General features: G+C 48.9%; 1 protein-coding gene across 1 annotated transcript; it reads right to left on the bottom strand.

Moving 5' to 3' along the window:
• Positions 1-281: 281 nt before the first annotated feature.
• Positions 282-7,990, bottom strand: LOC308465822 (uncharacterized protein). The gene is made up of 2 exons (XM_080986115.1): positions 7,914-7,990; positions 282-1,384 (listed from the first exon to the last, which is right to left on the bottom strand). The coding sequence occupies exon 2, from the start codon at positions 1,360-1,362 to the stop codon at positions 586-588; it is 777 nt and encodes a 258-aa protein (XP_080842241.1). The 5' UTR covers positions 1,363-1,384; positions 7,914-7,990; the 3' UTR covers positions 282-585.
• Between the last annotated feature and the right edge of the window lie 5,242 nt (positions 7,991-13,232).

The raw sequence follows: 13,232 nt of genomic DNA, 5'->3' as shown, positions 1-13,232 counted from the left end.
AGGGATATTATCTGAGAAACCATAAAATTGTTAATGTTTGTAAAATAAAGTTGGGGGGGGGGGTTTGTTCACTTTTAACAACTGTCTGGACTCAGTGTTTTACCCGAGAGTAACGGGTTGGTGGCAGTGGGGAAGCGAGCACAGTGGTGGCACAGGGATCAATAGACCGTTAAACATCCGGGGACCCTGTGTGATCGCCACAGGTGGGTTATGAATGTAACAAATCAATAAAAATAAAAGCTCTTGACGTGACGAAGAATATCAGAACGCAACAACGTAAATGTCTTTATATTTGCTCTTTATTGCTGTCTATCTAACATGGAAGTTCTGGGAAGGCAATGCGGGGGGGTGTGTGTTTCCCACCACCAAAGAATATTCATAGCCCCTCGCTCTTTCTCCAAGCTAGATGTGATATCTTGGGGAAGATTGTTACTTGTACATTGAGATTCAGGGCATCTAGAGGAGAGGAGAGCAGAGAACGTGGACCAAGGAAGACTTGAGGAAGGAGGTGTCATCCACTCTCGGAAGAAGCTCTGCAAAAGCTGGACTGCGGGGATTCAAATCAGGATCTGACCTTGTGGCCGCTTAGCATTTCTTGACGTTGCATTGCCCCATGTTGATGGAAGGACAGGCCTTCACACAGGTTTGGTCAGAGCACACGGTGACGCAGGGGTTCCCGCACTTTGTGGCGCATGTCTTCACCCCACTACAGGGGTTGGCGCACTTAGTAGCACAGGGAGTGACGCTCACGTTGCCACAGGCGTCCTGGCAGACGGTGGCGCATGCGCCCCCAGTTGGGGCTGGGATGGGAGCCACGCAAACAGCCCCACAGGGATCCTGGCACACAGAAGCGCACTGACCCTTGCTCGGGGCCACGCAGACGGAGCCGCCAGAGCTGGTGCACACCGTGGCGCATGAGCCGGAGCTCTGCTGCGGGGTCACACAGACGGAGCCACAGGGACCCTGGCAGACGGTGGCGCACTGGGGCTGCTGCGGTGCCACACAGACGGAGCCACATGGGCCCTGGCAGACGGTTGAGCATTGACCCTGGCCTTGTGACACGCAGACGGACCCACCGGGGGTGGCACATATGGTTGGCCCCTGGTTCTGCAGGGGGGTCACGGAGATGGAGCCGCAAGGACCCTGGCAGACGGTGGCGCACTGGGGCTGCTGTGGAGTGACACAGATGGAGCCTCCAGGAGTGGCACACACGGTGGCACATTTAGGAGTGCAGGCATCTGCGCACGATGACTGAGATGGGGTCACGCAGACAGCGCCTCCAGGAGTTGCGCACACGGTGGCACTCTTAGTCTTCACGCAGGAAGGAGGAGGAAGGCAGGGTTGCTTGCACTGGTAAGACATCTTGGTGGGGAGGTTTTAAGCTCTGGAAGAGAAATAAATCATATGAACAAAGGAGGAACCAGCTGAATCAGGCCATTGGCCCACCTAGTCCAGCTTCCTGGTGTCACAGTGTCCAAATCCCACCAGCAACTGTAAAATCTAGGTAGACTGCCTCTGGAGCTGGAGGTTCCATAAGAGAATAGAAAGAACCTGGTGGATGTGGAGCCTGTGGCCCTCCAGAAACTACTCAACGATAGCTCCCATCGTCCCTGAACATTGGCCGTGCCAAAGGTAGGGTTTAGACTCCAAGAACATTGGCTGGTGGAAGGTATAGTCCAAGAACATTTTGAGGGCCACAGATCCCACATCCCTGATATAAAGACTGCAAGTCAGATTATCCTCCACCAGGGCTAGGGCCTTCTCAGTGATGGCTCCGACCTGGTGGAATGCTCTGTCCCAGGAGACCAGGGCCCTGCAGGATTTAACCTCCTTCTGCAGGGCCTGTAAGACAGAGCTATTCCGCCTGGCTTTCAATTTGAACTTAGCCTGATCTTTTATTCCCCTTCCTTCCCTCCCCCTCCCCTTTTTATGAAGATTACCCGCTCTGGGATCCCACAGCTAATTCTCCCCTGGTCTCCTCACTGGCCCAAATAGGACTAATTTAGCCAGCTAGCCCTGGTGATCATCTAATGTTTATTGGAAGGATTTCCCCCCTAAATTGATTTTTGATTTTATTGTTATTTACGCTTTATACCGTATTTTATGCTGGGTTTTTTTGTAGCATCAATTGTTTTGAATTTGTTGTTAGCCACCCTGAGCCCGGTTTTCTGAACCGGGAAGGGCGGATTATAAATAAAAAGTTATTATATTATTTATTATTAAGCTCTCTGATTCAATAGTTCCCCGCAGTTCTTGTCCAGTTCTCACTGAGCAGTGTTGAACTTGATCCTGCTGTGACATCACAGCTGCTTAGCCAATGACAGGGATCTTGACCCCTTTGTTTGTAAAGACACACAACGACACCGAAGGAGATGAGCCAATGGTTCCAGCCAGGAGCACAGAGTTTGGGAAGAGTGTTGTGATAGTGGAGACATCAGAGGTTATTGTGGGGGAAGAAAATTACAGATCATACAGATGGGCCCTTAGCTATGTAAATCATAAGCAGCAGCAGAGCAACTGTTAATTATAGTGTCTAGGGCTGAACAGCTGCTTCTAACAAGTTCTTACGAATGCTGAGTACATTGGCAGTTGTTCCTTGAAAGTTGCCCCATAGCTCTTAAAGGGTATGGGAGATGCCTTTCGACCGCAAGTGGGTGTCCATAGATGTTGTTCAACACAGTCTGGGTGTATCATAACCTCATTTTTAAATGAATGGGGGTTGGGGCCACTCTGATGCACACAAACCAGTTTGCTCAAGGTGACCTTAAATAATGCTGGGTTGTCTCAAAGGAGATTATGGCACCTCCTCAGTCCCTTTGCAGAATAATAACAATGAGAGGCTCTAGTTAAGTGTTGGAGGAGACTCTTGAGAGTCCCGTGGACTGCAAGAAGATCAGACCTCTCTATTCTGAAGGAAATCAGCCCTGAGTGCTCACTGGGAGGACAGATCCTGAAGCTGAGGCTCCAAGACTTTGGCCACCTCATGAGAAGAGAAGACTCCCTGGAATAGACCCTGATGCTGGGAAAGATGGAGGGCACAAGGAGAAGGGGACGACAGAGGACGAGATGGGGAACAGTGTTCTCGAAGGTACCAGAATGAGTTTGACCAAACTGTGGGAGGCAGTGGAAGACAGAAGGGCCTGGTGTGCTCTGGTCCATGGAGTCATGAAGAGGCGAACACGACTAAACGACTAAACAACAACAAAGTTAAGTCACTGTAGCTCATATGAGACTTGAGATGGACCTCCACCTGTGGCCCTAAAAATATTGTTGGGCTGCAACTCCCATCAGCCCCAGCCAAAATGGCCAATGACCATACATGATTGGAGGTGCAGCCTGGCAACATCTGCTCATATACTGCGATTCCACTGGAACACAGAAACCCTGCAGGATGTGACATCAGTCACGGACTTCCTCTTTCCTAGAATGCCATTTTCAGTTCCCCTGCCTTTATGGTTCCCATGTTGTGCTTGAAAGTGCATGGGCAAAGGGGACTGAAATGACAGAAGCCGTCATGGTGGCTGCATAAGATTGACAGTGGGCAAGGGAATGGGTCTTCAGGGCCCCTCCATCCTCCTTGCCCTTCTTTCACTCAGAGGAACATCAGAAGAACCTGGCTGCTGGATCAGACCAATGGCCCATCTAGTCTAATAATAAATAATAATAAATTTTATTTATACCCCACCCTCCCCAGCCAAGTCTGGGCTCAGGGCGGCTAACACCAAAACAATTGATTGAAATACAACTTAAAAAACAAGATTGAAATACAACATTAAAACATTAAAATGCAGCCTCATTTCAGTGGAAACTCAAATCAAAACTTTTTTGGGGATGAAAACGTCAAGTCTTCACCAAGGCTAGCTATCCAGACTGGTCCAACATGGGCCAGAAAAAAGCCAGGGAAGTCTCCAAATAGGAGTTCCATCACAGAAGGAGAAATGAAAAAGGAAAGAGGGGGAGGGGATCAAGTTGATTCCAAGCCGAAGGCCAGGCAGAACAACTCTGTCTTCCAGGCCCTGCGGAAAGAAATCAGATCCTGCAGGGCCCTGGTCTCATGAGACAGAGCGTTCCACCAAGTTGGGGCCAGTACTGAAAAGACCCTGGCTCTGGTTGAGGCTAATCTGACTTCCTTAGGGCCCGGGACCTCTAGGGTATTGATTGCTATTTATGGACCTTAAGGTCCATAAATAGTCTACCGTACCCTGTTCTCACTGTGGCCATACAGATGCCAGAAGCAGGACCTGAGTGCAAGAGCAACTCTCTCCCCCTGTTTGTGGTTCCCTGCAACTGGTGTCCAGCGACATCCTGTCTCTGACTGGAGGGAGAACGCAGCCCTTCCGTCTAGCAGATATTGTCAGCCTTACGCCTCTCTGAATTTGCCTAATCCTGCAAGACGAATCATCAGCAGATACAGAGTACATTATGCAAATGAGGAAAATTTTATGAATGCGTGTTTAATTTGCATAATTTTAACAGGGCGTTCAGCTTCTGTTGTTCCAGAATTTTGAACGGCTGCAGCACAGCCTTGCAAAATTCCACAATTCATTGCTGATGGATATATATCCAATGTGCGTGTTAGCACAAGCCTGGGATGCGTCTTGCGTGTGGAAGTGCCATTGCTCAGAGGCAGAGCGCCAGCTTCTCTTGCAGAAGGTACCATTTTCAGTCCCTGCACATCTCTAGGTAGGGCTGCTGGGAGGGATCCTTGCCTGAAATCTTGGAGTGTTGCTTCCAGTTGGTGTGGACAGTACTGAGCCTAATGGACCACCTGTCTGACTTGGCATAAGTCAGTTTCCGTGTTCCTTTGTAACCTGTAGCTTACTAGTGGAGCGCATGTTTTTTTTCATGCTGATGGTCCCCAATTCAATGGCACCTCCAATTGGAAAGATCAAACAGCTGATGACAATAAAGACTTCTCTCTCTCTCCAAGACCCCAGAGAGCCTCTGCTGGTCACAGTAGACCAGCGGTTCTCAACCTGTGGGTCCCCAGATGTTGTTGGACTACCACTCCCATCATCCCTGAGCTCTGGCCTTGCTAGCTAGGGGTGATGGGAGTTGTAGTTCAACAACATCTGGGAACCCACAGGCAGTAGACTATTCTGAACTGCATGGACCAATAGTTGGGCTTGGTAGTACAGCTTCCTGTTTTGCCTTTGCTATCAACATAGGAGCATCAGAAACTGCACTAGATCCACTGATCCTATCATCTACACTGATGGGCAAGGGATCTCCAGGATTTCAAGCAGGGGGTCTCTCCTAGTCTTACTTGGAGATGCTGAGGATCGGATCTGGGACCTTAAGCGTGTAATTCATAGAATCATAGAAGTGTAGAGTTGGGGTCCCATCTAGTCCAACCCCCTGCAATACAGGAATCTCAGCTCAAGCATCCATGACAGATGGCTATCCAACCTCTGCTTCAAAACCTCCAAGCAAGGAGAAACCACAACATCCCGAGAGAGTCAGTTGTGAGAAAGTTTAGTTGGTATCTCGTTTCTCGTAACTTGAAGCCATTGGCTCGTGTCCTCCTCTCCAGAACAGAAGAAAAGGAGCTCGCTCCATTCAGATGCTCTACCACTGAATTATGGTCACATGAAAAGTGTCTGCTGGATGTGGCCCAGAACCCTGTTTTCACAGTGGCCAAACAGATGCCCACGGCAACCAGAACATGAGTGTAACAGCCCTGAGGTTCTCAGCAACTGGTAATCAGAAACATACACTCTCTGATAAAGCTCCTTCGCTTTCAATGCACCTTTGAAACATCCTCATAGACAACCAGCATCTTTGGAAGAAGCTCTCCCTGACACTCCTCCTTTCTGTATGGGTTGGCCATATTGCAATATGGTGGATAGGGACAGTGTCTTCCACTGGAAACAGTTTAAGTTACGGGGTGCAGGCCAGGCCGTGTGACACACATAGCTTTGCTCTCTCCCACACTGTGTCGCTGCTTGTTCACTGTTCTATCTAAGCTTCTGCCATGACCTCATCGCAACAGTTGCCCAAGGCATATGCCCCACTCTGCCTTATGGTAGAGATGGCCGCAGACAGCTAACGGACAGTTTTGTATGGTGGATTCAGTCAGATGAAACGCTATCTGCAGTCTGGAGTGGTATAAAGGCATCCTGGCCTCCGCTTGGTGAACTTCAACAAGAGGAGAAGCCACCAGCCGTATTTCTGAACCTGTTGGGTTTGAACACTAAGATTTGTCGATGGTGGGTTGTTGTTTTCTGTATTAATTTTTTTTAATTGAGCTTCGAGCAGTTGGAAGTAAAGGTAAAGGTACCCCTGACCATTAGGTCCAGTCACGGTCGACTCTGAGGTTGCGGTGCTCATCTCGCTCTATAGGCCGAGGGAGCCAATGTTTGTCCGCAGACAGTTTTTCCGGGTCATGTGGCCAGCATGACTAAGCTGCTTCTGGTGAACCAGAGCAGCGCATGGAAATGCCATTTACCTTCCCACCAGAGCGGTACCTATTTATCTACTTGCACTTTGACGTGCTTTCGAACTGCTAGGTGGGCAGGAGCAGGGACCGAGCAACGGGAGCTCACCCCATTGTGGGGATTTGAACCACCAACCTTCTAATCGGTAAGCCCTAGGCTTTGTGGTTTAGACCACAGCGCCACCCGCATCCCTGAGCAGTTGGAAGAGCACCATATATAATCTATTTGAATGAGTGAATGAATAAATAATAGAATTAAGCACTTGGGACAGCCGCAAACGTCTATTTGAATGGACAAACAAATGCTAACAAGAATTGAAGCAACAGCACAGTGAAGCAACAGGAAGAACTTTCTGACAGCAAGAGCTGTTTGGCACTGAAATGGTCTCCTCCACAAGGTTGTGGACTCTCCTTCCTTGCAGATTTTTAAGCAGAGGTCAGGGATGCTTTAGCCGACATCCCTGCATTGCGGTGGATTGGATGACCCCCACCTCACTGGGGGTCCCTTCTAACTCTACAATTCTATGATTTTATGATACTACTTCTCCAACGAAGATCAAAAATTGGAGTGGCCCAAACTTGTAAGTAATTTGGATGAGGAATGACTGTTGCTGGGCCAAGTCTCCCATCAGCCCCAGTTGGCATGGCCAGTAGTCAGGGATGATGGGAGTTGTAGTTGAACCATGTTCTTGGTGTCCAACTCCAATCAGCCCTCGTTGGCATGGTCAATGGTCAGGGATGATGGGAGTTGTAGTTCAACCATGTTCTTGGCGTCCAACTCCAATCAGCCCTAGCTGGCATGGTCAATGGTCAGGGATGATGGGAGTTATAGTCCAGCAGGACCTGGAGCTTCTGCATCCCTGCAGTAAAGGATGTTCTCTGAAGGGCTCTTACTGCCTAATGTAATTTAGAACCCATTATTCCACCTTCCTGCTCCTACTCCCTGTTATTATTCCTATTTCTTACCATGCCACCAAGGTGTCGGCTGCTAATCCCATGTTTAAGAGAAGCCACTTACACCTCCACTGAAGAGAGAGCTGCTGATGGTATCGCCACCATCAGGCATTCTCCTTCTACCTCTCTTGTTCTCTGATCTCCTTCCTTGTGTCTTCCTCCAACCTTGGTTCTCTCACCCTCCTGGCACTTCTTCGCTCCTCTGTAATTCTCCTCTGTTGCCACTCATTTATTTTAAGAAATTGCCTCCTCTGAAATGAAGGCAGGGAAGTCCCCAAAAGGCAGCACATTGAACAGAATGGCCAAAATCTCATTGGCTGTCATAAACCATCCCCGAAGCCATCGGCGGAAATTACAACCTTTGGTACTACTAATTTTTCCTCCAAGTGGGGAATAAAACCCAATAACCAAAAGAATGCTGTAATAAGCAAGCAGCCTGGCTGTAGCCTAAAATCGTTTTGTCAAGAGCTCAAGAGAGAGACGGGCTCTTCCATGAGAGTGGGAGAGATCCCAAGATACTCACCACAGTGGATGGCAAGAGCAGGATGATCCAAGAGTCCAAGTTGAGTTTGGTGGACACACCGAGCCGGCCGCCTCTTTTATATGACTTCCAAGAGGCAAGATCCCGGAAAGATGGTGCCCCGAGGGATGGGAAGCTTGTTAAGAGCACCCAAAGCTCGCCCCACCTAGTCATCTCCAAATTGCTGACAGCCCTCATTAGGTTGAATGGAATCCTCCTAACATGAGCGGAAGGACTTTGGAAATGAGAAGGCTGGGTCACGTGAAGCTGGTTGGACCCACATGGAAGTGGGAAAACAAAGAACGGGGATAAATTGTTTATTTTAAGGAACTAAATATGGATAGATGGATGAATGGATGGATGAATCCTCACTTCTGTTCCTGTCCTCACATCCATTCTTTAGGCCCTGAGTCACACAGTATGGAAAACCACCCTATTCCTTGGGATGCTCTTTGAACCGCCAAACCATTCCTTGGTACTGATCACAAGCTCCAAAGTTTAGAACAGGCATATTCAACCTCTTCAGACCCACTTTTAACCAATCTGGGGACCCATTTCTTCATCTTCCACCATATATCCACATGGCAGCCATGTTCCTGTTGTGACCCACCTTGGACCAGGCTGTGATCCACTAGCAGCTGAAGACCACTGGTCACAATGTGTGGATGGAGGTCTACCAGGGGAGAACCCAGGTCCATCCAGATCTAAGAGAGAGAGTTGGCCTCTACTCCAGAAGCAAAATGCAGGGGAAGGGCTGTAGCTCAGGGGTGGAGCATGCAGAAAGTTCAATCCCTAGCATCTCCTAGTGGAGCCAGGAATGTCAGAATGAAAGTCAGAGGGGACATCAGGAAGGAGGGAGAGAAAGCCACTTCTGCCCTACGGAGGAGGTGGGGTTGTGGGCATCACGGCCCCACCACATGCGTGGCAGCTGGAACCCAGCCCTCACCGATTGGGGGGATTCCTGGTGGTGTCACCCCCTGGCCAGCCAATCGACTGGCTCTGGGGGTGTCGCCTGCCCTATTTAAAGCAGGATGCGGCTGGGGATCTCCCTCTTTTCCCGCCTGCCAGCTGTTCCTGCTTTTCCCACCCTCCCGCCCTACAAGGTTTTTGTTCCTTGACCTTGCTATGGACCTCGGTTGGTCACCGTTGAGGGGCCTGGTAGGAATTTTTCCACTTGGCAAATTGGCTCCAGCCACTTGGTTTTCGCCTACCTCATAGCAAATCGTCACAACTTTCTTGGTATTGGTATTGTTCTGTAGATGGAAGAGGGGAGGAAGCGCCATCACCTGCCCCGCATATTGAAGGGTAGTCCATTAAAGGATTCCAGGGGGCGTGGCCCTGTCCGAAGCCAATGGAGGTGAGGGCCTAAGCCACGCCCCCTATTGGTGACCCTGGGGGAGTTCCTAGTTCATCAGCAGGACACCCCCTACTAGTGGGTAACCCTTCCCAGACTTCAAGCGAACAGGCTGAAGTCGGATATAGTTAGTCAGGACCAATGCCTAAGCCAATACCGCTCTTCACCTGTAACCAATAAAGTTGTGGCCTTATTTCGCCCATTAACCATAATAACTGTTTCATGTGCCATTATTTCCACTGGGGGGGGTGAGAACTCCCCAAGCAAAAGAGGCTGTCAGACTGAGTGACAGAGTATAGTTTCAGGAAGAGGGAGGGAAAGTGTGGGAGCGAAAGGGGTGCCAGGCAGGGGCCTATGAAAGGGAGTGAGGGGGGTGCGGTTTGCCCCAGGTGTCACCCTGACGGGGTGTGTGTGACAAAATGGCGGGCGGCACTTATCACGGCGGGGCCTGCAGCGCTCACGAGCCACACGTCTTGGTACCCGCAGGCTCCGCACTGTCCGCCTGCTGCCTCCTCCCAGCTGTAGAGCGGCTGAGGTCCCACTGTGCACCCCGTCTCTATGGCCACCCTGCACCCCTTCTTGTCCTGTATGGGTGCCACACGCCCCATCTCGTCTCTATGGGCGCCATGCCCCAGAGGCATGCAGCGCCCATAGGGATGTCACTGGATGGCACGGCATGGGGTTCACGGCGTCCATAGGGACAGGGCGCGCCGCAGAGCCCATAGGGATGGCACGGGATGCCATGCAAGCCCATAATAATAATGACGTTCAAAAAGATCTTTCCAGAATTCCCAGTTCTTGATCTCATCGTGAGCTGTTAACATTTTGGTGGAATGCAATGTTGTCATGATCACCTGGAGAGAGATAAAATGAGATTTATTGTGTTTTAATAAATGGGTTCTGAGTCATTATTGTTACCTTTGGAGCCAAGAAGGACAGATCAGTTAATCTGGGAGGGTGAGGTGTCTGGGATGGAATTCTGCCCAGTCACCTCCAAAGAGGATAAACAATGGAAATGGGAAGGAGTTCCATTGCCCTTTCATCTTTCCAATTAATTAATGGCGGATGCCGCGTGAGTCAATAAATGTGTTCTTCCTCCTCTTTTGTTTTCCCTCAACTGAACAAAAGCTACCAAGATCTGTCCTTCTGCTTCACCCCTTGGCAGGATTGGAACCCGTCCTGCGATGATATCTGATGGGAATGTGGTCTATGTGCAAACACTCAAAACAGGTACTGCCTCTCCCTGGGAACGGTGCTCCTTAAACGAGATACATACACCAGAGGTGTTCTTAGTCCTGGCTGAAAACAGGGCTAGTTCTAACTGAAAACCAGGCTTTTAGTATTGAATCGCCAGGAATAAATTGTCTGGAATAAATTATCAGCCGGGATGAGGCATGTGCCCCATGTCCTGATGTTTATGTGCCCATTGAAGATTCTTTTGTTTAAGGAGGCTTTCCTAGTCATTCATGGAATATTAACTGTACACCCGTAGAAAAGGTCCTACCATTGTAGGACAATTTTGAGAGTAATAATAATAATAATAATGATAATAATATTTATACCCCACCCATCCAGCTGGGTTTCCCCAGGCACTCTGGGAGGCTCCCAACAGATTAAAAACAGAATAAAACATCAAACATTAAAAACTTCCCTAAACAGGGCTGCCTTCAGATGTCTTCTAAAAGTCAGATAGTTGTTTGTTTCCTTGACATCTGATGGGAGGGTGTTCCACAGGGTGGGCGCCACCACTGAGAAGGCCCTCTGCCTGGTTCCCTGTAACCTCACTTCTCACAGGGAGGGAACCACCAGAAGGCCCTCGGAGCTGGACCTCAGTGTCCGGGCAGAACAATGGGGGTGGAGACACTCCTTCAGGTATACTGAGAGATCTTTTCTTTTCCCTGACCCCCTTCCTTTCATAATAAATGTAGAGGATATATAAACTTACACTTTTTTCTTTTGGGCCAATACTACAAGATAACTGAATTGCTGTTTACTTTAATATTGGGAAACCTTGGACTACAATTCCCAACATCCCTAACCACTGGTCCTAGCTAGGAATGATGGGAGTTGTAGTCCAAGAACTGCTGGAGACCCAAGTTTGGGAAACACTGTGTTACAGGAAAGTGTGCTTTTGTCTGTGTGCAATGAACGGGTGGTGCTGTGGGTTAAACCACCGAGCCTAGGGCTTGCTGATCAGAAGGTCAGCAGTTCGAATCCCCACGACGGGGTAAGCTCCCATTGCTCGGTCTCTGCTCCTGCCAACCTAGCAGTTCGAAAGCACGTCAAAGTGCAAGTAGATAAATAGGTACCGCTCCGGCGGGAAGATAAACGCCGTTTCCGTGCGCTGCTCTGGTTTGCCAGAAGCGGCTTAGTCCTGCTGGCCACATGACCTGGAAGCTGTACGCCGGCTCCCTCGGCCAGTAAAGCGAGATGAACGCCGCAACCCCAGAGTCGTCCGCAACTGGACCTAATGGTCAGGGGTCCCTTTACCTTTGAACAATGATGGCAGATTTGGGTTTTGATGTATCTCCAAACACTTAAAGATCCCCTTCCAAGTTCACCCCAAGGGCTTATCTTTCCCACTTACCTTTCCTCTTTTCTTTTCAGGCATGGTCTTCACCTTAGAGCTCAAAGCCTCAGCACCCTTTCTTCCCCTCTGGAGCTTCCGCTGTGAAAGCCTGCTCTTTAGCTCACAATCAGAGCAAACATCCATCTGCGAAAAACCCAAATTGATAACCCAAATTGATGACCCCTTGAAAGGTTCCAGCTCTCAGATACTCTTGACCTGGATGTTGGCACCTGCTAGAACCTCAGTTGCCCCAAATGGAAAACCTTGCAACTTTCTCTTGGGTATAAAAATTATTTTGGAGTTTAGAATCAGCTGAAAAAAATAACTCATAAATTAAGGTAAAGGTACCCCTGCCCGTACGGGCCAGTCTTGACAAACTCTAGGGTTGTGCGCCCATCTCACTCAAGAGGCCGGGGGCCAGCGCTGTCCGGAGACACTTCCGGGTCACGTGGCCTGCGTGACAAAGCCGCATCTGGCGAGCCAGCGCAGCACAAGGAAACGTCGTTTACCTTCCCGCCAGTAAGCGGTCCCTATTTATCTACTTGCACCCGGGGGTGCTTTCGAACTGCTAGGTTGGCAGGCGCTGGGACCGAGCAACGGGAGCGCACCCCGCCGCGGGGATTCGAACCGCCGACCTTTTGATCGGCAAGCCCTAGGCGCTGAGGCTTTTACCCACAGCGCCACCTGCGTCCCTTAACTCATAAATTAGGTGGTGCCAAAAGCTTGGAAGATGCTGAAAAATTCTATGCTGTTTGGTGAGATTTTACTCTCTATACAACAAGTACAGACACACAGGACTTCTTCTCCATAGCAGAATGAGATTCTGTTTTCCTAATGGTTTTAAAATAATTTACCAACCTAATATTAAGTCTCTCTTGGATATACTGTGCTTTTTTGTACTTCTATAATTTTTATTGGAGCAATTTGTTTTATTTACTTCAATGAAATCTTTCAAAAAATGCATCCCTTTTTGTGAAATGATCACCAGTGAAGAAAATGCTAACTCTCCATCCTTGTGAAAGTATTCATGAAGATGTCAGATTCCATACTATCTCTAATTTGAGTTTTAGAATGTGTAGAAATTGTTTTATTGTGTTTGTACATTTTTAGAACTTCTATTTTTTGTCTTTTATTTATTGGTTTAATTTATCTAGAACGTTTGGTGCGATCAGACAAGATAGCCCCTATCCATAGGCTTACAATCTAAAAAACACCACACTCAAAGAAAAAGGGAGAAGGAGGGGAGAGGAAAATCAAAATCAAAACTCAGGCACTAATTTTAAACAGTTGTCCCTATAATGACCAGCTGGCACAGGTCGGGGCAGAGTTTTGTGGTGTAGTGGTTAAGAGTGGTAGACTCGTAATCTGGTGAACTGGGTTCACGTCTCTGCTCCTCCAC

Source organism: Podarcis pityusensis (assembly GCF_964106645.2).
Source record: "Podarcis pityusensis genome assembly, chromosome: 16".
Lineage (NCBI taxonomy): Eukaryota > Metazoa > Chordata > Lepidosauria > Squamata > Lacertidae > Podarcis > Podarcis pityusensis.
This window is presented reverse-complemented; position numbering and strand designations above follow the sequence as displayed.

What these genes read in the sequence shown, in the direction of transcription:
- LOC308465822 (XM_080986115.1), bottom strand. Translation starts at nt 1,362, where the DNA reads ATGTCTTACCAGTGCAAGCAACCCTGCCTTCCTCCTCCTTCCTGCGTG.